General features: G+C 38.0%; 1 protein-coding gene across 11 annotated transcripts in view; it reads right to left on the bottom strand.

The window, feature by feature from the left end:
- Positions 1-1,300: 1,300 nt before the first annotated feature.
- Positions 1,301-25,555, bottom strand: part of TCF12 (transcription factor 12) — a 396,768-nt gene continuing 372,513 nt past the window's right edge. For 7 of the 11 annotated variants that reach the window (XM_059056242.2, XM_059056245.2, XM_067029780.1 and 4 more), the window contains 5 exons: positions 25,358-25,472; positions 24,105-24,267; positions 16,648-16,880; positions 8,320-8,473; positions 1,301-5,193 (listed from right to left, as the gene is read on the bottom strand). In XM_059056242.2, the coding sequence (XP_058912225.1) occupies positions 8,331-8,473; positions 16,648-16,880; positions 24,105-24,267; positions 25,358-25,472 (654 nt within the window). In that variant the 3' untranslated portion in view covers positions 1,301-5,193; positions 8,320-8,330. The remainder of the gene's footprint in view (positions 5,194-8,319; positions 8,474-16,647; positions 16,881-24,104; positions 24,268-25,357; positions 25,473-25,555) is intronic. The other 4 variants (XM_059056243.2, XM_059056246.2, XM_067029782.1 and 1 more) reach the window with 1 other exon arrangement.

Below are 25,555 nucleotides of genomic sequence, written 5' to 3' on the forward strand. Positions count from 1 at the left end.
GGAGTGAGAAAGGAGAACCTGGCCACATGCAGCAGTGCCCCACCTCAGTTCTGGGGGACTAGCAGTCTAGGCCAAAGGGAACAGAAAAGCCCTTTAAGGATGTCTTCTGGAATGAATGATTAAAGAGGGAAAGAAAAAGAAGACAAGAAAGATATTTCTACTTACGCGAACATGCCCCAAGTACGGGGCAGAGGTAAGAGCTCCGGGGGGCTGGGGGCAGCATAGGGAAAACACCTCAAAACAATGAGGACATTGTGGCCTTCCAAAGCCAGGTTGCCACAAAGACCCTGTGGACCATCCACTGACCAAGAAGACAGGGACTATCACAGTGTCCTGTGAAGAACACCAGAATAACACAGCAACTTTAGGGACTCAGACCCAGATTATACCAGCCTACATAATGGCCCATGAAAATGGAGGAGGAATGGAATTGTCCTTCTTGATAACAGATGTGGGTTTCCTTGACAGCACAATGCCAGGGGAGAAAGAATTGCAGTTTTTGAAATTTTGATGAGCCTGTTGAGGTCAGCTGTGGTCCCAGTGACTGCAGAAGACCCTTTGGTTTTGTTCTGCCAGTTCTGTAGGAAGTAGCAATGAGGTGCTGTGAAAGCCATGGAGGTGCACCTCTGAGATCTCCCTTCAAGGGATAACCAGTCAGGAGAATGCAGTTAGCTCTCAGCCTCCAAGTGCAGAACTTTGGAGTACTCAAACTGAGATCTGTCTTCGCAGGTAACTCCCAGGTGACTGCCCACCACAGGGACACTGGCACCTTTTACCACTTCTGTCCAACACAAGACTCCTCAATGGGCAATCTTCTTGGACCTCAGGACTTTGTCCAGAGCTACAGGCAGTCTGAGGTTCTCCTCACCTAATCCGCCTTCCTCTCCCCTTCTTTCACAGATGTCAGACCTGCATCATGGTCTGAAGCCCATCCCTAATTACTCCTGATTTCTTTCCCTTTTGTTTCCCTCAGGTAATACCTCCAATAAATCCCTTGCACTTCTATCTTGGTATCTGCTTCCTGAGGACTCAAACTGACTTAGCTGCCAACCCATAAAGTGTGACTGGGCAAAGCCTACTGGCTCAATCTTTTGAAATGTGAAGGTTTAAAAAAAAGTCCTCATAAAACGTACCCAACTGGAGGGCACTGAATATGTTTCATTGGCTTGCCCCCAAAGAATGTAGACTCCTGCAAAGATGGGTTGACATCTTCTTGGGGTTGTTTTTACCACCATTGACCTCTCTTACAGGATGGCTGAAGAAGAATCTTCCTGGGAGCTGGTTAAAAGGAAAGCTACTATTTATTTAAAAAATATTTATCATTTATTGAGTACTTATGTGACAGGAACCAAGGTAAGAGCTTTCCATACATTGTTTCATTCAATACTTACACAATTCTAATATGTATCTCCATTTTTCAGATAAGGAAATGGAGCTAACTAGATGTTGAGCCTGGACTGAATCGAGGACTGTTTGATGCCAAAGCTAATACTCTTTTAACCTTTGACACACACACACATGCATGCACACATGCATGCACACATGATGTGATGTACATTTAAATTCTGAGTTTCCATGGAAGAAAAAATATATGAACTAGAGGAGAGAAAAATGAAAGAAAAAAATGTAGTAGAGGAGAGAAAAAAGTGAAGCCACTAAATAGAAATGGCCTAAAAATCTATAAAGACAAAGGACAAAAGTAAAGGCAAGAAGATTTTGTAGGACAAGTTTTAAGTGTCTTGATCTGTTACTATGTGCTTTTGGAGACATACAACCTCTCTGGGCCTCAGTTTTTATAAAGCTATTAATGAGGTGGTTGACGAGATGGTCTCTAGATTTCATTTAACTCTAATAATAATTCTATATTTTATTCATCAATCTGTATAAAGAAAAATCGAAAATGTTTGTTTTCATCAACTCCTACGAGTAAAATGATCTGTTGGGCCTCCAATGTGAACAGTGGATTTCATAATTCACCAAGAGAAGCAATTTGCCAGGATCCCAAGAGGGTGTGATGATGATCTTGGGTGTCTCACATAGAGGCCCTACAAAAGTTTGTCCAAAAAAGTTCATCCACTGTTATAGGCTCTTGCTTGGCTGAAGTCCTTGTGGATAATCACTATGCATATTTTTGGCAGCGGGGTGGAGTAGGGCTGTATGTAAAAACTGGGATTAAGAGCAGAATTTTTAATCTGAGAACAGTAAATAATACCATCTCCTAATTATGAGATAGGCTTTTTGTGAGAAAAGGGACATAAAACGTGAAAGTACTTCAAATAATGTTAATCTGAAAGCTTCATATGAGTCCTTTTCCATCTTCGTTTTTCTCTACATCTACAAATAAGCAGATTTTAACTACTAATCATCATTGGTAAACCTTCAGGAAAAGGCTAAAAGGCCACTATCCGTAGAGGGGGCAAGAGGAGAAACATATAACCCAGAGAAGCTATAGACTAGATTAGCAGCTTAGTTCTACAAGTCTGATTCTGTCCTGATGGGTTTCCCAGATAAGGTCAGACAATGCACATAAGAAAAGCAGCGTGGTCCTTAAAACATTTTTGCCACACATGCAAAAAAGGAACAATGTAAGGTGATAGATGTGTTAACTAACCTTGCTGTGGTAATCATTTTGCAATATATACATATATCAAATCGTGACGTTCTACATCTTAAACATACACAATATTATATGTCAACTATATCTCAAGACAGCTGGGAGAAAAGAAAGAAAAGCAGTGTGAGCATTCCTGGGAGCAATGAGATGGAGGAAAAAAAACCAAAATGCATTACTGTTTGAGGGAGGAATGTAAAAAACTCACTAGTTTACTATGTTAAAAAAAAAGATGGCACATTTATTGCTACATAAATGTTATATACATATTGTGTTTTCTGTTACAGTGACAGAAAAAATTTTGAACTTCTTGCTGCTGGTTCAAAAGGTTTATCAATAATACCTTGAATTTGACACAGGATACAAATCTGCAATAAACCAACAATGGAAACTGGAGAACAAGATGAGAAGCAATTCATCTCGGACAATTAGCTCTTACAATACTCCATAGGTACTACACGGTATGCTAGAATTCTACTATGGTCTTAAAATGCTATTGTAAATTTCTGATATTAATGAACAGGTTATGGTAAATAACCCTACATTTTTACTACCTAATATAATAAAATAAAGTAAGAAACTTTTTACTGAAAACTTTTCGATTTCAAAAATCTAGAAAGAGTAATATTTAGAATTCAAGAAATTTTCTTACAAGATTATTGTATAAAAGACTAGCTACAGTGAAAAATAAGCCAAATGTTTTTTTCTTTCTATTTTATGAAGGAAAGCTTCTGGGCATACTGCAAAGTCTAATATAGCGAAAAAGACAACAAGCTCCGAAGAAAAAAGGCCAGGCAGTGGCATATGTTCACTCACACATCATAAGCAACAACTTCTGTTTTAGCTGATTAACACTGAAATGAAGAACAAGGCCACAGAGAGAGTCTGACGTAATTGGAGAATATAGGCAAATTGAAGTTACCAAAAAGTCCACTACGTTCACGAAAGACTGATTTGTTAGGAATCATCCTGATTGGAGAATCTGAAGTTCTGTCTTAATTGTTTTTGTTCTTTCAAATTAACAGAAATCTTTAAGTTACATAGTGATTTGGGTCCTTTCTTCTGTGTGCTGATTGCCCTTGTTGATATTGGCTATAAGGAATTATTAAGCCAAGACAACCTTGTTTAGCATGTTTTTCTCTCCCAGGGTTGTTGTGGTGGAAGACAGGTTTCATGGAAGTTCAATGTGATTATTACGTCTTAAAAAAAAAAAAAACTCTTAAGGATTAGAGACAGAGGGGTGCCTTAATGCACAGTATTAAGATGGACTGACAAGGACTGGTTTAATGCTAATCTGGCTCATCTTCTTGGGACAGGGCAGATGGTTTGCAGTTGATTACATCACCCACTGAATTCCTCCCCACTAACCAGCCATCCAAATGACAGAGAAATAAAGTCTAGAATAAGGACACATGGGTGACCATTGCTCTTGTATTCCATTAGGTAATTAGCCTCAGAGTGGTGTGTTCATTTATCACACTACCTGCCTTGGTGACTACTGGGTTGTTATGTTCAACATAATCACAGCCTGAAAATCTTCTTTGTATTTTAAATCCATTTTGTGCTTACTTATAGCTAACACTTTATAAGTACTATATGTAGTACTTACTGCTTGGAAAACAAAGCAATTTCTAAAAAGTAAATTCTTCCCTTGTAATTTACACTTCTTTCTATTACAAGCTTTACTATGAAACCTAGAAGCTTGAAAAGTCTTGTTATTATTAGAAATAAAGCAATATTTATTTGGGGGAAAATATAGGGGACAAAATTTCCCCTTTTAAAATCTTAGCTAGGCTATGGTCACAGATGGTCTCTGCTTATCTTTGTAAGGTAAATATGCAAAGCACATAGGGCTACATGGAGGATTCTGGACTGTGACCATAAGCTATTCAGATTCAGAGACCAAATACAACACCCACAAAGAAAAAATAAAAATGAATGAAAAAATGAGCGCGAGAGAAATGCTATACCAAGTAATATTTTCCTATTTCTTGGAAAACACTATTCATATGGCAAAAGGATAGGAGAGGGCAACAAAAGACTTTTCCCTTCCTTTTTAAGACACTAATAGGTATGCCGGGAATGCTAAGGGCCAATGGTTGTCACTGCTTTGTTCTCTGCACGCGAACAGCTTTAACTAATGCTGGCATCAGCTGAGTGGAGATCAGCTTTCCACATTAACTTTTTCCCTTTATATGTAGACCTTACAGTTCCATAACAATAAATAAAATTTGTAGTTACAATGCATTTGTCAATTCAGTTTAGGCACAAGGCAACTTCCACGGTGAGTGGAGAGATCGAGACAGTCTCTGATTGTGCAGAAGCGACATACTGCTTGCAACAAAATGATATGTTGCGAACATCTCATGGGCTGATATTCTGTCTGATGAGCTTCCTATCTTCACTTCTGATGGAAGTGTTGACCAGCTGCTTTGATCGTAGGATTACATTTGCATTTCTTGCTTCAAGTGTTTTGTTTTTTCTTCTCCCTCCTATCAGGTTTGTGTCTTCAGATAATCTGAGTTGTCCAAGTCCTTATGAGGAGAGGTCACCTTCTATCTAGCCTACTGATAACTCTGGAACTGTGGCAGGGAGAGCCAAGGGAGAGAATAGAACCAATTAGGACATCATGGTTAAAAATAAACACCTCCCCAGAAACAAAACAAAACAAAACAAGTTGGTATTCCTCATTTATACCCAGGTTTACACTAAATTAGCAGTCGGCTACATGACTTATAAATGAAGTTTTTTCTTTTAAGGTGTAACTGAAATGGTTTTACTTGATGTATGTGGTAAGATTTTTAAAGGAGATAATGTAATTATAGAATCACAAGATAGAGGATTATATAACAGCTGTGGTAATTATGCAAACCTTAATTTTGGCAACATTCAGGTTGGCAATACCTGAGCTCTGAGGTTCTACTCATCCAGTTCTCAGTGGAGAGACATTAAAGCATATATTTATTGCTACATCCAGTCCACTGTACTGTGTTAACTGTTTACATCTATCTCCTCTAAACTGAAAGTTTCTGAGGGCAGGGACCATTTTGAATTTATTTTCACACTGGTTTCAGTTATTGGTCCATGGTAGGTCCTCAGTAAGTGTTTGTTCAATGAATTTATTAAGAAAATTTACTCTATTAGTACAAATTTTATGTTTATATTCTTAATATAATATACATTAGTAGCTCTGAAATTTCCCATTTCAGCCATTTTGGATGGAAATAGCTTTAGGAAGAATCATACTTTTCACCTCCTTATTAAACAAGGGCCACAGTATGGTTTTATATTAGAGTGATGCTCTTAGGGATGGATAACTGAGACATTCAAAGCCTCGTGGCCTTATATTATTGTGCTTTTATAGTCAGTCATTCTGTGGTCATTTATCAGCCATTCTGATTCTAGCAGTCGTTTTCTTGCTGCCCAATCTCTTGCTGGTTTTAATCTGCTGCTATCCAGTTCTATAAAGAATTGAAGGTTATCAGATGAAACCAGATAACCACCTTTATGAAATTAGCAATCTTTAAGACTTATTTTAATATAATAAACACTAGCCTTTGAAATCTCATGGAACAAAGTGCATTTACTACATTTCTTTTTTTTTTTTTTGCGGTACGCGGGCCTCTCACCGCCGCAGCCCCGCGCGCCGCAGAGCATAGGCTCAGGACGCGCAGGCCCAGCGGCCATGGCTCACGGGCCCAGCCGCTCCGCAGCATGTGGGATCCTCCCAGACCGGGGCACAAACCCGCATCCCCTGCATCGGCAGGTGTACTCTCAACCACTGCGCCACCAGGGAAGCCCACTACATTTCTTATATAACCTTGAAACCTCTCCCCACTCCTTTTAAAAAAGAATTCTTTTTGATAGGTGAGAATGCTCAAGGCTTAATTTTAACCTAAAGTGGGGGAATTTCCTCATAATAGAGATAAGGATAGAGCTATGAAAGAGTAGGAGATACAGAAGCAATGAAAGAACAGGAAGTAAACGGTAGGGGAGAAGAAAGTTGTGAGGTAGGGAGAGAAAGTTGACGGAGAAAGAGCTAGAGAGAGACTGGGAAGAGAGTAATAGGAAATGGGTACAACAAGCTAGAGAGACAAGAAAAGAAGACCCAGGCTCTGAGGTAAATGTGATAGCTGAATGTGAAGTGCTCTTCTCACAGCCTGGTGGTTACCTGGTACCCGACCACAGGAAGGTACCTCTACATAATCTGCCAACGTAGAAAGTCACTTTTGCACCAAGAAACACTTGCCTGTATTTATTTTAAAAACTTCAAAATTTATTTTTGAATAAAAATATTTTTTCATGATATTCTATAGTTTCCACAGAACATGAAGCAATGGCATGGGTTTTAGAGGATCTGTAATTTAACTAGCTCTTGCCTAAAGCCCTTTGACATGCATAGTCTGTTATAGCTGTTTTTTCAGGTTTTTTTTTGGTGGGAGAGATGACAGGGTTTTTTCCAGTGTGCTGTTAGAATTATAACTGACACCTAAATAATTACATCAATACTTCCTCCTCTGTCCCCAAATGAAATCTTCCGTTTTGGTCTAGTTTGATCCTAAGAAGGATATATGAAGAGGTGGTAGGAAATCAATTTCTTCAGGAAAAGGTGAGTTATTGACTAATCTTTGTAGTTTACAAATATTCTATCAAATTCCAAACTTTCAGCTCAAAATGAGATAGCCACAAAGCTGACAAAATGAAATTGCACTCAGTATTTTTTTTCCTGCTCCAAACCTCCCATCCATTTACTTTTACTTACTGCTTTTACTCTGCTGATGAAACTAGGAAAAGAACTATACACTGCTGAAGGCAGATTATAAAAATGAAGTTACCAGTTCTATTCCTAATCCATGCTGTGAGCTATATTTTGTTACTGACCCAAAACTTTAATTACGGTCTGTATTAATTTCTGTCACCCAAATATTAACTTTACAACTTATAGATAATATGAATGTATATAGTTAAGAAAAAGATGGTTCACATTATCTAATTACTTGGGCAAAACCTCCTACTACTGCTGTCACTTTGTTAAAAAAAAAAATCACAAAGCAGCAAACTGTTTAGTTTATGAAGAGGAAGATAAAAAGAACAGTCTTTCAACAAGTAAAATTCCCAAGAGAAGGATGTTCTGATTCTATCATATACAACACATCTACATTCTTTAATAGATTCCACAAGGTGTAACTAATATTCTTATAGGGGAAGGAACATGCGTATTACAGACTTCCATTAATGATCCAAATGGAAGCAAGCAATAACTGTTTTGTGCATGAAGATTTCATGATAGAGAAGAGGTAGATGGTTAACAGAAAACTGGATGATGATGCCATCAAGTACTTCTGAGTAGAGGAATGAGGACCATGCGTGGTAGCAAAAGTATTTTTTGATAGATGAGTCATTGCACTGTTTTCTTCTTGGATCAGAATAATATTCATGTGAGGGAGTATACATGATGATCCAGAACATGAGAGCCCAAAGTTCTTTATGAATCAAAGGACAGTATCACATTTTGAAGATAACAGTAATTTGGTATAAAATGACATGGGCTCTCTAACTATATAAAAGAAAGGTAAGCTGTTGGATTCCAAATTACACGTGACCTTTACCATGACCAGTGCTACCAGAGAATTCTGTTCAAAGGTTCTAACTCAGTTTAAGATGAATCAGGGGACTTCCTTGTACTTTCTTTTCATACCCATACTTACCTGGCTGATGTTTACATATGACCCATAGGGTTGGTAGTTTCACTAAGCCCAGGATGGGTTCCTGGCAGTGTGGTTGGTGGCTCTGCCGATACGGCAGAAACTTTTTCTTCTTCCCTTCTCTTAAGGCAGGCTGCTTTGGGGTTAAGGTTCCTCTCTGAAATAGGGAAAAATAATTTCATCATTAGAGACAGAAGTTATGAATTATGGACTCCTAGGTCTTAAACTGAACAAATGGCTGTTATTTTTTCTTTCTGTGGGTGTTACCAATCTCTGTGTAATTCCATTCCCATAATGAATAACCTCAGAGGCAACAATGATATGCTTACATAAAACCTCAGCATTAACTGAGCCTTAAAACTTATACTTCTTTCTGACCATTTTGTGTTTTCTTCTTATGATTTAGTTTTCCAGGGTTTGACTTGATCTACATCAATATCTTAAAGCAGTTTTTTTACTGCTTCATCCAAACACTGTGGCAAATGCTGTTATTAGTCTACCGAATCTCCTCAGTGTCCTGTGAAGATATGATACATTGAACTGTTATGAATGCTGACATTTTCTATGTGCTGGAGAGGGACATCCGTGCTTTATCTAGAATTCTACCAGTTCAGAAAATGATAAACTAAGAGACACCCTCAGCCATTCCTCTATAGGAAATGTGCCAACCCCTCCAGGAAGAGAGGTAGCCTGAGTATATCCTGCTTTTCTCCTTTGATTTATATGCAGAACGAGATGATTGAGATGTTCTTTCAACAGTTGGGGGTGTGACTGAGAGGGTTATAAAAACTTTTACTGCTTTGTATATGAGACAGCAGAGAAGACTGAATGGAACTTCTAATGTGGGCATTTTCAAAGGAGCTTAAAGTGTGGGATATTACCATATGAAATAAAGATAAAGAAAATCCACTGAACTTAAAACCCACTGAATGAAAATCTACTTAGGAACTACAGTTCCTGTTATAACTTCTTTTTTTTTTTTTTTTAACATCTTTATTTGAGTATAACTGTTTTACAATAGTGTATTAGTTTCTCTTTTACAACAAAGTGAATCAGTTATACATATACATATGTTCCCATAACTCTTCCCTCTTTTGTCACCCTCCCTCCCACCCTCCCTATCCCACCCCTCTAGGTGGTCACTAAGTACAGAGGTGAACTCCCTGTGCTATGCTGCAGCTTCCCACTAGCTATCTGTTATAACTTCTTTAAATGAGTTTTAAGTACAAGATATCTAACCCATAACAGCTACTGGTGTAGTTTTTTGTTTCACTTTATAACATACAGTATCAGTTAAAAGTTGTTACATTATTTTTATAAACTGATAAAAAATGTGTTAATGACTATAATATAAAAAGACCACTTAAACTTAGTCTGTAATGAAAACAATATTTTGTATAAGTTGTAATTTTTTTTAATATGTTAGATTTTCTTGAAATGATGGCCCAAACTGAATGCAACATAGCAGAGCTTTTTTTTAAAAAATGTATTTCCTTTTTCAGGGCAAGTAAAAACATATTTGAATGTGCATATTTCAAAACACATTTATAGTACACTTCTGAGTTTAAAAAAAGTAGACAAAAGACTTTATTATGGTAAATTTACTGACTCTATTTTTACTCATACATGATGATAACATTTCATCATCAAAGTCCTTGCATTTAGGAAAAGACATGAATGAAGCCTATACAACTCTGAGGGGGCAATGAAGAAAGGAAGGTACACTCTTACTTAATTTATCAGGATAACTAGTAGTAGAAATCGGCATGACCATCATTATGTAAAAATATTAGGAGCTGCTTTCATTTTTTAACTTTAAATTTTTATTTTTTTTGGGCCACACCACATGTGGCATGTGGGATCTTAGTTCTCCAACCAGGGATCAAACCTGTGCCCCCTGCGCTGGAAGTGCAGAGTCTTAACCACTGGACCACCAGGGAAGTCCCAGGAGCTGCTTTCTTAACAAGGAATTGTGTACCTCTGACAAATAAGAGAAGTCTTTCATTAGGTGTCATATCTCCTTTATTGTGTAGGCAATAGTCTCAAACAATGACCAGAGAGACTGAAAAGAGGGCACAAATTAACATGTGAAATCCAAAGAGGAGAAAGATTTCAACGTTTTCTAATTGAAACATTGTCACATTTCTCTTACAATGGAACATTGCTCTTAGCTTACTAAGACTCTAGAAGGCATGATCAGAATAGCTGGAAAGGACCAGAACCAAAAACTCAAGTTAGGCAAGATTTTGTAGACTCCTACAATGAGTCAGACAACACTCAGGGCTGGAAGAACCAAGAGAATACTACAGTAAGCTCTACGAAATGTGAAGTAAGTGAGCTTTGATCCAAAAAAGCAAAAGCTAGTGCTGTTGCTTCATACTTCCTGGTTTGTGTGAGCAGGCCATGGCAAACATGTTAAGTAGCCAGGAAGGCCTGATACAGAGCTAAGAAGAAGTCAGACATTATGTGCGGAGCATAAGAAGCAGTTGTCTTTCTTACATTTTTATTAAGGGTCTATTACCCTCTGGTATGTGGATGAGGACTTGCCTCTCTATAATATCATCTTCTTAACATGTTTATAGCACAATATTTGGCTAATACAGCAGTCACTTCTTCAATATTATGATTAGGTAAATATTTATTATATCTATGTGGACATACATGCAAGTCAAGAATTTTGTATTGATTGTTTCCTTGTTCATATGACTGTTTTTCCTGTAGTTAATAGTTGCTTTGCTTTTCATTTGTTAGTAATGCTAATTTCCACCCCCCGAAATGCTCTAATAGGTCTAACAAATGCCTCTCTCTATTTCTTCCTAAAATCTCAAACACATCATCATATTATCTATTAATTCCATCTTCTTTCCCTGTAAACCTTTCTTCCACAGCTAATAGTCTTCTATTTTCAATGTAAACTGGTTCTTTTCTAGGCCTAGTAGTTCTTGTTATGGGATTTTCTTTTGCTGTTCCCATGTGTTAGATCCTTTCTTTCCCAAATCCTATGCCTTTGTCTTTGTTGATTATGTCCTCGTTTGGCCTAAGCATGTGTTCCAGATGCTTCCTCAGAAAGTGTACATGGGAGGTAAAATTTTAAAGTCTTTGCATATCTGAACTATCTTTATCCTATCTTTATATTCTAATTAATAGTTTGGCTAGATAGAATACTAGGTTGAAAGTGATTTTTCCTCAGAATTTTGAAGGTATTGTTCCACTGTCTCCTGGAATCCGGCACTACTTCTTCAGAACTCTGATGACATTTTGAATGTTGTTCCTTTGTCTCTGAGCTATTTAAATTTTGTCTCTAAAAGCTTTAGGATATTCTTTTTAACCTGGATGCTCTGAAATTTCATGATGATACACTTCAACTTGAAGTAATTATTAAAATCATTATTCTTTTTAAATTAATTAATTAATTTTTTGGCTGCATTGGGTCTTCATTGCTGTGCACAGGCTTTCTCTAGTTGCACTGAGTGGGGGCTACTCTTTGTTGCGGTGCGCTGGCTTCTCATTGCAGTGGCTTCTCTTGTTGTGGAGCACAGGCTCTAGGCATGCGGGCTTCAGTAGTTGTGGCACGTGGGCTCAGTAGTTGTGGCTCGTGGGCTCTAGAGTGCAGGCTCAGTAGTTGTGGCACACGGGCTTAGTTGCTCTGCGGCATGTGGGATCTTCCTGGACCAGGGCTCGAACCCATGTCCCCTGCATTGGCAGGCGGATTCTTAACCACTGCACCACCAGGGAAGTCCTAAAATCATTATTGTTTTTTAAATTTTTTTTTTTTATTGTTTAAAGATGTTGGGGGTAGGAGTTAATTAATTTATTTATTTTTGCTGTGTTGGGTCTTCGTTTCTGTGTGAGGGCTTTCTCTAGTTGTGGCAAGTGGGGGCCACTCTTCATCGCGGTGCGCGGGCCTCTCACTATCGCGGCCTCTCTTGTGGCGGAGCACAGGCTCCAGACGCGCAGGCTCAGTGGTTGTGGCTCACAGGCCTAGTTGCTCCGCAGCATGTGGGATCCTCCCAGACCAGGGCTCGAACCTGTGTCCCCTGCATTAGCAGGCAGATTCTCAACCACTGCGCCACCAGGGAAGCCCCTAAAATCATTATTAACACAAGATTAGAGTTTACCAATCTTGAGACATGTACTCTTTAGTACAGGTAAATTTCCTGTATTATTGCCATGTTAATCCCCTTTGCTCTCTTCTGCTCTTACTCTACTAATCCTATTGGTCAGATGTTGGACTTCTAGATTGATCCCCCCCTAATTTTATTAGTTCCTCTCTCCTATTTTTCATCTCTTTCTAGGAGATTTTTTTCAGCTTTATCAGCTAACTTCTCTACTATATTTTTTCTGCTATCATGTCATCTGAATTTCTTTTTCATGGCTTCTTTCTCTTTTATGCATACATTTTCTCTTATTAAAAGATATTAATTTTGTTTTTTTAAAAAAAGTTTCCCAATGCTTTTTGCATGTCTCTGTTTTCTTCTTTCTTTTTTGTTTGGTTTGATCTCAATTTCTCCTTTTCATGGTGGTTTTTCTTAAATCTTCGGCTGTCCTTTAATATTAGAAGTAAGACATCAACTGGTGGGCTTTATTACTCTATGGTAATCCAAAAGTGAGAAATTATTACTCAGGAATTCCTAAATCTGGATGTCTTTTCTCTAGAGTATTTTAATTTCTTTAGAAAATAATTATCCCATTTCCTTGAGGATAAAATTAATATACTTTGCTGCCAGCATTAGGAAAGCAAAGCAGGACACAGGGCTGCAGGTCTCACTGTTCAGCTTTATACTTCACTCATTCTCTGCTCCTCTTGGTGTTTCAGATTTGCAAAGTCCAGAGGCTTTCAGGGGATAGGGGCCCTATAAGGCAAAATGTCCTGCTTCTTGCTGGTATTCCTCTCTGTTCCATTTAATTTCTTCTAAGTAAGTCAGTTACCACTTCTCTATCTACTTCTGCTCTCTTGTTTGTTATTATCTTCTCTCCCCTCTATCCTTGTGGGTTAATGCCATTTTTATTCATTTCAGTGGAGCTTTAGGAAGGAGTGGTGTATTATCAATGAATATACTAAGACTACTATGTTTGACCATCTCATTGCAACTGAATTAAATGTACTGGGTAGGGTCTGGAAATTTGTTTGGGAAAAGGAAAAGCCTCAGGTGATTCTGAGACCAGCCAGATTTGAGAACCGCCCGTCCTAGCTTATTTATCTTCTAACTAACTAAGAGACCAGTAAACTAAAATCCTAATAGTTCTATTGTCCCTAAATTATCACCAGAAGAGAAATGAGTTTATCAAATTGACCTGTGAAAGAGTTTGAGGAGGAAGTGTTTGACCACTAATTTAATCTTTAGTAAAGCTGAGAGGACAAACTTGAAGATAATATGTGAAATCTGCTGAGGATCAATAAAATGTAATGGTAAAATTATAGTCACGATAATAGAAAGGCTTAAATTGGCAATGACAGAGGCCATATGGGATTTGATATGTGGAGCACCAAGGCACAAAAATGCTCTGGCAAAATCTGAGGCTTGGAAGGGAAGCCACTTCTTGCTTTTCTCAAGGGTGCATTGCTAAACCCAGGTCTGGTTGCCCTCCTGGTATATCCACTTGTTTAGGGATGACAGGTTGTGGACAGCTAGACATGGTCTTGGAACACTATCCCAAACCAAAGGGGGGTGGCCAGAGAGCCCAGAGGATGTCCAAAGTAGGTCATGTAAACAAAATGTATGTCTTTATAGAAATTGTTGGGCCCAGGGGCTGCTGTGTAGGGCCCCTGCAGGGATGAAGAGGCTTTCAAAGGTGGACAGGTTACCAAAATAACTCAAAACTGCTGGAGATCAAGTGCAGGGAAGGAGAGCGGTTATACCAGACTCTGAAGGTGCTGCTATAGACAAGGCACAGGTATTATGGGCTACACGAAGGGTTCGAAACTCTGTTAGATAGCCAGCCTTTCAAGGAGTCTTACATGGATCCCACAGCTTTTACATTAAGCTGTAAAATAAAGGCTCTGGGCTTTGAAGCCCAGAGTTTGAGGCTGGGAAGAAGGCAGGCTTTTATGAATATTAAAGCAGTCCCTAATGAAGTTACAGTTCACTGTATTTAAGTTTTGTTCATTCTAATCAGTCAATGGCTCCTTATATAGAGCTTTCCAGAATAGTGTGAAAAAGTCAGTACTCATAGCAATGACCAGAAAGTTAGTAGGCAGCTGGATAAGCCTAGATGTTAGATCCTCTTTCAGACTCAGCTTTTCTATTCTAGGTGCTTGCATGGAATCATGACAACGTGAAATATTACAAATGAATGAATAAGATCCACCCAGGCATGATGGAGTTTATAACTTTTTTTCAAACAGAGGTATTTCTCATTTTTGATGGCTTGGATCTGAGAGTAGGTACCTCTGATCTTAAAAAAAAGATTTTTAAGAACACAAATGACTTTATTCTAGCGCTAATGAACTGTGGGAAGGAAAGGTGCTGTACAAGAATAAGTTATGGTACCACTGTTGTCCCGACAGTAAAACTTTCACAGTGCTGATGGAGGCAACAGTCTTGACAACAAAAGGTTGGGTAGCGTCAGGGTAGAAAATATATTGGGCTGCTGAGGAGGATGGATATACTTGGACCACTGAATGTCAGACATAATTGAACAAAAACATTTGGTAAAGTGACAGTTCAAGGGACAAACGCTCCTGCCACAGATGAGTGGCAACTATCAGACTGTCTTTATGAATATCACAAGGGAGTCTATAACTTCTTTTTTAAAAAATATATTTTATTATTATTAAAAAATTTTTTTTGGTCACGCCACATGGCATGCAGGATCTTAGTTCCCTGACCAGGGATAGAACCTGTGCCCCCTGCAGTGGAAGCACCAAGTCCTAACCACTGGACTGCCAGGGAAGTCCCAAGTCTATAACTTCTTGATCAGGTTTCATTAACATTTACGCTTTACAGGTACTTCAAGGGCCTTAAGATAACAGGAGCAGTATCTGGTTTTAGTGGTAAGTGTTTTATCTATTCATCATTTTTATTCATTAAAAACACTGGAGGGAAATGAATAGATGAATTAATTACTAGTGTTATGTTTTTCTGAAAATGTGTTCAAGTTTTCTAACTCTGGTTTCCTTAGGAAGAGTATTCTTTCTATGATCAGTGCTGAGGGTCCTTGTTGTAGTTGTCAAGCATCTGTCTACTCCTACTTTTTTCTTTTCCAACTTTCTTTAAATAAAATATTATATAAATACCCAATAAATAAGGAAGACAAAATTGCTCTCAATGAAGGGAGGTTAGAGATGGGGTCTGGAATCAAAGGCCACATCTACAAATTCTTTGCAAAAAGGCTTAGGATGAGGCATTCGTAACTTTGAATAAGAAGATATATAAGTATATTCAAAAAAGCAAGCTTGATGATAGAACCTCTCAAGGGCTGGAAGCCTGTATTAATTGATAACCCAGGGTCTAGAACATAGCTGACTGGGACAGAGGTGTACAATAAACACTGTTCAAAAAATGAAGTTTCAAAGCTTCTTCAAGGTTCCATCAAGGGAGTTCCCTGGTGGCATAATGGTTAGGGTTCCAGGCTTTCCCTGCCATGGCCCAGGTTCAATGGCTCGTTGGGGAACTGAGATCTCACAACCTGCACTGTGTGGCCAAAAAAAAAAAAAAAAAAAAAAAAAAAGATTCCATCAAAATAAAACAGTTGGGAGAGCTGTCTGAATCAGCAGTGTTATCGATAAGTCTGTATGAATCACACTTTTGTCCTTAGGGACACACAGGCATGCCAGTACATATTCACCCAAGAACCTCATGGCATTCCTGATCAGGAATCAACGAAGAAACTCTGACACCTTATTGACATGGGTATAAAGGACATCCATAGCGGGCAAAGCCAGTAGGGGCCATGACCAGGCATTCTATTAATCATCAGGGCCTCACAGATGCCCCGGGTAAAGCAGGCAAGAAACTGACTACAGAGAAGTAGGGAAGACAGGAAGGAGCAGGTTGGAGGACAGGTGTAGGCAGGTAAATTCAAGAGCGTGGGATACCAGAGTCAACAAGAGGCACAAAGCACTAAGCTGAGTAGGAGGCTGGCTGTTCACTGCATTATTTCATAGGGTTACTCTCTACTGGTTTCTGGGAAGCACTGAGCCTACAGATATTGACCTATATAATGAGACAGAGGTGAGAGAATTATACAGAAAACCTGATACCGATGATGCGGTGGCAGAAGTACTAGGAGCACCTACAAACAACCTGCCCAAGCAGAAAAGTGAGTGGACACAGAAATGTCTACTCACTGGAAGCAAAACAGTTACATATTTCTGCTGAACCTACTTACCTCTGACTTGCTGTTCTAGACTAAGGATGACTGCCACGGCCTGATGAAGAATAAGGAGTTTTGTCTGGGGTTTTTCACTCTTTAAATGAAGCTGACACATTCGACCAAGCTCTTTGAATGCCTCATTAATATCCCGCACACGCAAGCGTTCTCTGGCATTGTTAGCCATCCGCCTTTCCTTCTCCCTTTCTATCTTCTGTTCTGGGTTCAAATCCTCATCTTCATTAGTACTGCTGGAAGGCAAAGTAACAACAATGTCTATTAGGTTCGCTGTAAAGTAAGATATGCTTATTGTACAAAATTATAAAAATAAAAATGACCTATAAATTTTACCGAATAGTAGTAATAGCTACACTTAACATTATTTGTATATTTCTTTCCAGTCCTTCCTCAATGCAAATATATAGTTATATAGTTGAAATTATACCACATACATTAAAAAAAAATTTATTTATTTATTTTTGGCTGTGTTGGGTCTTCGTTGCTGCACGCGGGCTTTCTCTAGTTGTGGCAAGTGGGGGCTACTCTTCGTTGCGGTGCGCGGGCTTCTCATTGTCGTGGAGCATGGGCTCTAGGTCTGTGGGCTTCAGTAGTTGTGGCACATGGGCTCAGTAGTTGTGGCTCGTGGTCTCTAGAGTGCAGGTTCAAGAGTTGTGGACCACGGGCTTAGCTGCTCTGCTGCATGTGGGATCTTCCCGGATCAGGGCTCGAACCCTGTCCCCTGCATTGGCGGTGGATTCTTAACCACTGCACCACCAGGGAAGTCCCCCACATACATTTCTAAATGCATTTTCATTGCACATTATAGCAAAAAGACTTCTACACACTACTAGTGAAACTCTTCATAAACATAATTTGAATGACCACATATTATAGCACCCTGCTTTTCCAGATGTGATTAGCAGCATCAGCATTACTGCTTAAAAACTTTACTTTTTACATTACTGTAAAAACAGTGTTACATCACCATTAGAAACAGAATCTCAGGTTCCGCTACAAACCTACTGAATCAGAAGCTGCATTTTAACAAGATTCATAAGTACATTAATGTTTGAGAAACACTGTACTATTATAGTTATGTATTACAGTTTGCTTATGTTCCTAAATATATTCTGGTAGTCCCCTGGTGAGGAGGAGGAAGAAAAGCTTAAGATATGGAATGAGAGAAGTATCTCAGAAAATGACTATACTTTTTGTTCTGGAAGAAATATCATCATCAGTGGTGACGATTTTAAAACATGGGTGAACTGGAAAAATTTTTTTGAAGGACAAATTGGCAAAATGAATCCAAATCCTTAAAATGTTCATTATCTCTTGATCAGCAATTCCAACTTTAAAAATTCATCCAAAGGAATTAGAGATGTTCATAGAAATTTAGGTAAAGAAGTTGATCACAGAATTATTTACTTCAGAACAAATGGGAGTCCAGTATTAGGAGATGGGTTAAATAAACCACAGTACATCCAGATAATGGTCTACTATGTACCCTCTAAAAATCAAGCTGTAGATTATGCTAGGTAAAAGATGCCAAACACAAAAGATTACATATTGTATGATTCCATTTACAGGAACTTCTAGAAAAGACAAAAGTATGGTAACAGAAAGCAGATCAACATTTGCCAGAGATGGGAGAAGAGGACTGGTTATAAATTGGCATGAAGCAACTTTTTTAGGGTGGCAGAAATATTCTACATTATTTATGTATATAACTGTACACATGTGTCAAAGGACAAAACTGTACACTTAAAATTGGTGTATTTTATTATATTTGAATTAAACTTCAATAAAGCTGCCTAAAAAAAAAAAAACGAGAAAAAAACATGTTGGAGAAAACACTCACAGATAGATGAAAAGGTTAAAAATACACTGTTAAATTAAAAAAGTTGAAATTATAAAACTTTTATCTAGTTTATCTCCAATTTAAACTGTATTTATGGAAAAAGATATTCCTTGAAAAGTAAACAGTGGTTAATTCTGGGTAGTGGAGTTTGTGATTTCTGTGTGTGCTTTTCTGTAATTTTCAAATTTCTGTAATGAAAACAGACTAATCAGAAAAGAATATTTGAGAAAAATGCTTTGGAATAACTTCTAGAAAATTCTATTTATATTTCAGAAATAAATTACTGAGCAGGGCCTCTTAGAACCTGGAAAAAAAATGTGCACAAAGAATTGGTGCTTCACCTCTAATACCTTGAGTACTCTAATAAAGAACAAGTAGAGGGACTTCCCTGTTGGTCCAGTGGTAAAGAATCCGCCTTACAATGCAAGGGATGTGGGTTCGATCCCTGGTCAGGGAACTAAGATTCCCACATGCCACAGGACAACTAAGCCCGCACGCCACAACTACAGAGCCCACATGCCCTGAAGCCTGCTCTCACAACTAGAGAGAGAAAACCCGCACACCACGAGTAGAGAGATGCCTGTGCGCCACAACAAAAGATCCCGCATGCTGCACTGAGACAGGACGCGGCCAAAAAAATAAATAAATAAATAATCTTAAAAAAAAAAAAAAAAAAAAAAAAGAACAAGTGGACAACAGATTTTTACTAGCCAATTGTCAAGAATTTCATAAAAGTATTCTTTTGATAATACAGAATCACTAGCTCTTTGACTTCAAAGAAACCTTTACAGATCATCTAGCCCAAAGGTTTCCAAAGGTGGCCACTCACTAGAATCTTCAGGAGCACTTATAAAATATAGCTTTCAAAGGTCCCACTGCCAGAGATGCTGATACAGTGAGCTCAGGTTCAGGGGCCAGGCACCTGTATTTCTAAAATGTTTCAGGGTCTGTGCAGCAGGGTTGAGAACCACTGTAAGATCAGTGACCTCCCTAGGATTACAAGGCTAATGAGAGGCAGAGTAGTGACAAGAATACAGGTTAGTGCTTCATGGAAGAAATCAAGAGCACATATCTAAAATTACTATCATCATAAGTTACCAAAGTACCTTTACTGATGTTTACTGCACATGAGACAGTGTGAAAAGTGCTTCATGTGCATAATTTTCAGTTTATTCCCACAAGAATCCTAAACAGAAACTCTCCTGTTAAGACAGAACCAAACCTCAGACAGCTTAATAACTTGCCAAGGTTACTTGGCAAAATGTGATGAAGCCATGATTCAAACCCAGGTTAGCCTTATTTTGTCCAAAGGCTGTGTTTTAAATTTACTATTATTAAGTCTATCAAACATTTAGAGAAGAGCTAAGACCTATCCTTCTCAAACTCTTCCAAAAGATAGCAGAGGGAGGAACACTCCCAAACTCATTCTATGAGGCCACCATAACCCTGATACCAAAACCAGACAAAGATGTCACAAAGAAAGAAAACTACAGGCCAATATCACTGATGAACATAGATGCAAAAATCCTCAACAAAATACTAGCAAACAGAATCCAACAGCACATTAAAAGGATCATACACCATGATCAAGTGGGGTTTATTCCAGGAATGCAAGGATTCTTCAATATACGCAAATCAATCAACGTGATACACCATATCAACAAACTGAAGGAGAAAAACCATACGATCATCTCAATAGATGCAGAGAAAGCTTTTGACAAAATTCAACACCCATTTATGATAAAAGCCCTGCAGAAAGTAGGCATTGAGGGAACTTTCCTCAACATAATAAAGGCCATATATGACAAACCCACAGCCAGCATCATTCTCAAGGGTGAAAAACTGAAACCATTTCCACTAAGATCAGGAACAAGACAAGGTTGCCCACTCTCACCACTCTTATTCAACATAGTTTTGGAAGTTCTAGCCACAGCAATCAGAGAAGAAAAAGAAATAAAAGGACTCCAAATAGGAAAAGAAGAAGTAAAGCTGTCACTATTTGCAGATGACATGATACTATACATAGAGAATCCTAAGGATGCTACCAGAAAACTACTAGAGCTAATCAATGAATCTGGTAAAGTAGCAGGATACAAAATTAATGCACAGAAATCTCTGGCATTCTTATACACTAATGATGAAAAATCTGAGAGTGAAATTAAGAAAACACTCCCATTTACCATTGCAACAAAAAAAATAAAATATCTAGGAATAAACCTACCTAAGGAGACAAAAGACCTGTATGCAGAAAACTATAAGACACTGATGAAAGAAATTAAAGATGATACCAATAGGTGGAGAAATATACCATGTTCTTGGATTGGAAGAATCAAAATTGTGAAAATGACTCTACTACCCAAAGCAATCTACAGATTCAATGCAATCCCTATCAAACTACCACTGGCATTTTTTACAGAACTAGAACAAAAAATTTCACAATTTGTATGGAAGCACAACAGACCCCGAATAGCCAAAGCAATCTTGAGAACGAAAAATGGAGCTGGAGGAATCAGGCTCCCTGACTTCGGAATATACTACAAAGCTACAGTAATTAAGACAGTATGGTACTGGCACAAAAACAGAAATATAGATCAATGGAACAGGATAGAAAGCCCAGAGATAAACCCACACGCATATGGTCACTTTATCTTTGATAAAGGATGGAAGGATATACAGTGGAGAAAAGACAGCCTCTTCAATAAGTGGTGCTGGGAAAACTGGACAGGTACATGTAAAACTATGAAATTAGAACACTCCCTAACACCATACACAAAAGTAAACCCAAAATGGATTAAAGACCTAAATGTAAGGCCAGACACTATCAAACTCTTAGAGGAAAACATAGGCAGAACACTCTGTGACATCAATAACAGCAAGATCCTTTTTGACCCACCTCCTAGAGAAATGGAAATAAAAACAAAAATAAACAAATGCGACCTAATGAAACTTAAAAGCTTTTGCACAGCAAAGGAAACCATAAACAAGACTAAAAGACAACCCTCAGAATGGGAGAAAATAGTTGCAAATGAAGCAACTGACAAAGAATTAATCTCCAAAATTTATAAGCAACTCAGGCAGCTCAATAACAAAAAAACAAACAACCCAATCCAAAAATGGGCAGAAGAACTAAATAGACATTTCTCCAAAGAAGATATACAGATTGCCAACAAACACATGAAAGAATGCTCCACATCATCAATCAATGGAGAAATGCAAATCAAAACTACAATGAGGTATCATCTCATACCGGTCAGAATGGCCATCATCAAAAACTCTAGAAACAATAAATGCTGGAGAGGGTGTGGAGAAAAGGGAACCCTCTTGCACTGCTGGTGGGAATGTAAACTGATACAGCCACTATGGAGGTTCCTTAAAAAACTACAAATAGAACTACCATACGACCCTGCAATCCCACTACTGGGCGTATACCCTGAGAAAACCATAATTCAAAACGAGTCATGTACCAAAATGTTCATTGCAGCTCTATTTACAATAGCCAGGACATGGAAGCAACCTAAGTGTCCATCAACAGATGAATGGATAAAGAAGATGTGGCACATATATACAATGGAATATTACTCAGCCATGAAAAGAAATGAAACTGAGTTATTTGTAATGAGGTGGATGGACCTGGAGTCTGTCATACAGAGTGAAGTCAGTCAGACGAAGAAAAATGAATACCGTATGCTAACACATATATATGGAATCTAAGAAAAAAAAATATCATGAAGAGATTAGTGGTAGGACGGGAATAAAACACAGACCTACTAGAGCATGGACCTGAGGATATGGGGAGGGGGAAGGGTAAGCTGTGACGAAGTGAGAGAGTGGCATGGACACATATACACTACCAAATGTAAAATAGATAGCTAGAGGGAAGCAGCCGCATAGCACAGGGAGATCAGCTCAGTGCTGTGTGACCACCTAGAGGGGTGGGATAGTGAGGGTGGGAGGGAGGGAGACGCAAGAGGGAAGAGATATGGGAACATATGTATATGTATAACTGAATCACTTTGTTGTAAAGCAGAAACTAACACACCATTGTAAAATAGTTATACTCCAATAAAGATGTTAAAAAAAATTTACTATTATTAACTCTAAGTACTGTTATTATTAACCCATTATACTGCCTTCTCAATTTCTGATGACCTAATAACAGTGCTCAGCAAACTGGCCCATAAGCCAGCTACCTGTTTTTGTAAATAAAATTTTATTGGAAGAGCCACACCCACCTGTTTATGTACTGTCTTTGGCTGCTTTCATGATACAATGGCAATGTTCAACAGTTGCAACAGAGACTGTATGACCCACAAAGACTAAAATATTTACTATCTGGACCTTTATACACAAAATTTGCTGACCTATATAATGAAAGGATGAATGATGAGGAGAGATGCAAATTATTTCCCTTAAAGTTCTATTTGAATAATGAAACTATGAAAGAATTAAGATTCCTCAAAGGAGTGGACTCTGGATTCCCTGACCCAATTTTTATTTCTTCATGCCCTTGCACAACTGAGTACAATGCATATTAAAATGATAGTATTAGGACCTTAAGATTTAATTTTCCTCAAGAGAAATGTCAACTACTGAAAATAGTGAGAATGTCAAACACAAAAGGACAACTTTTAAGTATGGGACTGACAGAAAGGACTATCCTGGTTCTTTTACTTTGTAATTTCCTTTGTACCATAATTTAATAAAGAACAATGTTTTAAATATAAATATCTCTATGTGATATATACATACTACTGATAAATGGATATATACCAAGAAACAGGATGTACCACGAATGTATCAAATTACCTACTTTTAATGTAGAACCAGAAGAAAAATCTGATGGAAGAATCTGGAAATAATTTAAAACTAATGTATTATGTGTCAATATCGATATTTCAAAGCAAAGTTAAGTCCAGTTTCTAGAAAACCTTCCCCAACAACATCAACGCATGTGGAGTACTTCCTTTTCCATACTCTTTTCAAATTATTGTTTAAAACGTAAGTTGCAAATATCTTCTATAAAGAGCCAGAAAGTAAATATTTTCGGCTTTGTGGGTCATCCGACCTATGTTGCAGCTACTCAAATCTGCCACTGCACTGTGAGAGCAGCCATAGACAATATGAATGGTGTGTAGTGGTGTTCCAATAAAACTTTAAAACAGGCAACGAACTAGATTTGGCCCATGGGCCACAGTTTGCCAGCCCCTGGTTTAAATCATACAAGAGTCTTACCATATACTTAGCCTTAAAATAATGTATTTGAATGTTTACTGATGGGTTATATCTAAATACCTATACTTGTACAATTTAACTTGTTTTATCTATTTTGTTCTCTAGCTGTCTTATAGACTATAAGCATTGAGGGGAGAGAAGTAATTCTTTTTTATATGTAGACTTTAAAATATTGTGGGAAACATGGAAAACATAAACTTAGAGTCAGCTTCATACGCCTCCCTTTTATGGATGTTATGAGGATTAAATGAGATAACAGACATAAAAGTCCCAACACAGTATCTAGAACACAGCTGACACCTAAATGCATGATACACTTCAATTTTCCAAGTATCTTCACCCATGGCAAATGAGTGAAATTTAATACCTGGATGCTAACAAATACCTTGTTCTGCCTCTAGATGAAACTTTGATATCTTTTTGGGAGGATTCATCATCTGATTTCATGTCATCTGATGAAGGAGGTTCATGAAGGTTTTCATCTTTCTCTTTGTTTTCAGTCTTGATTTCTGTTGGAACAACAGTTCCAGACTGACTTTGCAAGCCACCTAACAAAGAGGCAAAGAAACAGAATAAATGTCCAGACTCATTTATGAATTAGAATTAAGACAGTAAAAAGCTTTCTTGATGGTAAATATCCTTAGTTGTTATAGAGCTACTATAGAATTCTGAAGATGTAAAAAAGTAAACTATTCAGAGCTGGAAAGAGCATGTCCACAAACCTTAGAAGAAAATGCTTTTTAAAGCACCTGTATTTACAAAAAAAACAAACCTGACCCTGATGATGAGTCCAATGCTCATTTTCAGGCACATTTAACAATCAAACAAGGTAGGAGAAACATGATGCACTTTAAAAACTAACTTCTAAGATGCTGTCAAGTTAAATGAAATAAGCTTTGACATTGTCCTGGACAAACACAATAAAACAGGCATTATGGTTAAATACAACTGGGAAAACTTTATCTTGGTGGTCTTAATACCACCTATACATTTGTACTTATTTATAAGGTCTATCATAACATTGACAACAGTTTGCTTTTTATAAGAATTGTCTATCTCTCCAATTAAATTATAATCTTCTAAACAACAGCTACTATCATTCAGAGCTCTAAACATACTCAGAAATGTCTTTCTCAATTCCTCTAGGGACAATGAAGACTCAGCCATGAGGGGAAGTGATTTAGAAAGAGACAAGACAGGGACTTCCCTGGCAGTCCACTGGTTAAGACTCTGCACTTCCACTGAAGGGGGTGCGGGTTCAGTCCCTGGTCAGGGAACTAAGATCCCGCATGCCACACGGTGCAGCCAAAAAAGAAAAAAAAAAAAAAAAAAAAGAAAGAAAGAAAGAGGGAAAGAGGACAGATGCAGGAGCTGGTAAGAAGATGACCAGTAAACACTGAACAACGGTTTGCACAGGGTTCCATCCATCAATATCTATAATTGGCCCAGCTAAATGGACCAACTGGAACCCTAAATATCTGCCCTGTACATTCATGCAGTAGTACTACTACTATTTGGAATTCTACCATCTAAGATGACTTTTGATTCACAGATGTCAATCTGATTGTGAAGAAGGTGATAGTGCTCCAAAATGATACCTCTGTATGCACTCCTGCTGTAAACGAACTATATAGTTACCTCTATAATTTTCTTGTGTTTTATGGTTCAAGTCTGTGCTTGAAGCAGTGACCGTACTAGACAGGACTGAATGATTGCCATTAAGACTGACAGAGTCTTCTCGATGAGTTCCGACCTAAAGTTAAAAAAAAAAAAAAAAAAAGAAGTTCATGGTGCAGTAATTGTTCAAATTCTTTCACTGGGTTTAATAGAGAAAAC

Source organism: Kogia breviceps, chromosome 3, assembly GCF_026419965.1.
Source record: "Kogia breviceps isolate mKogBre1 chromosome 3, mKogBre1 haplotype 1, whole genome shotgun sequence".
NCBI classification, from domain to species: domain Eukaryota; kingdom Metazoa; phylum Chordata; class Mammalia; order Artiodactyla; family Physeteridae; genus Kogia; species Kogia breviceps.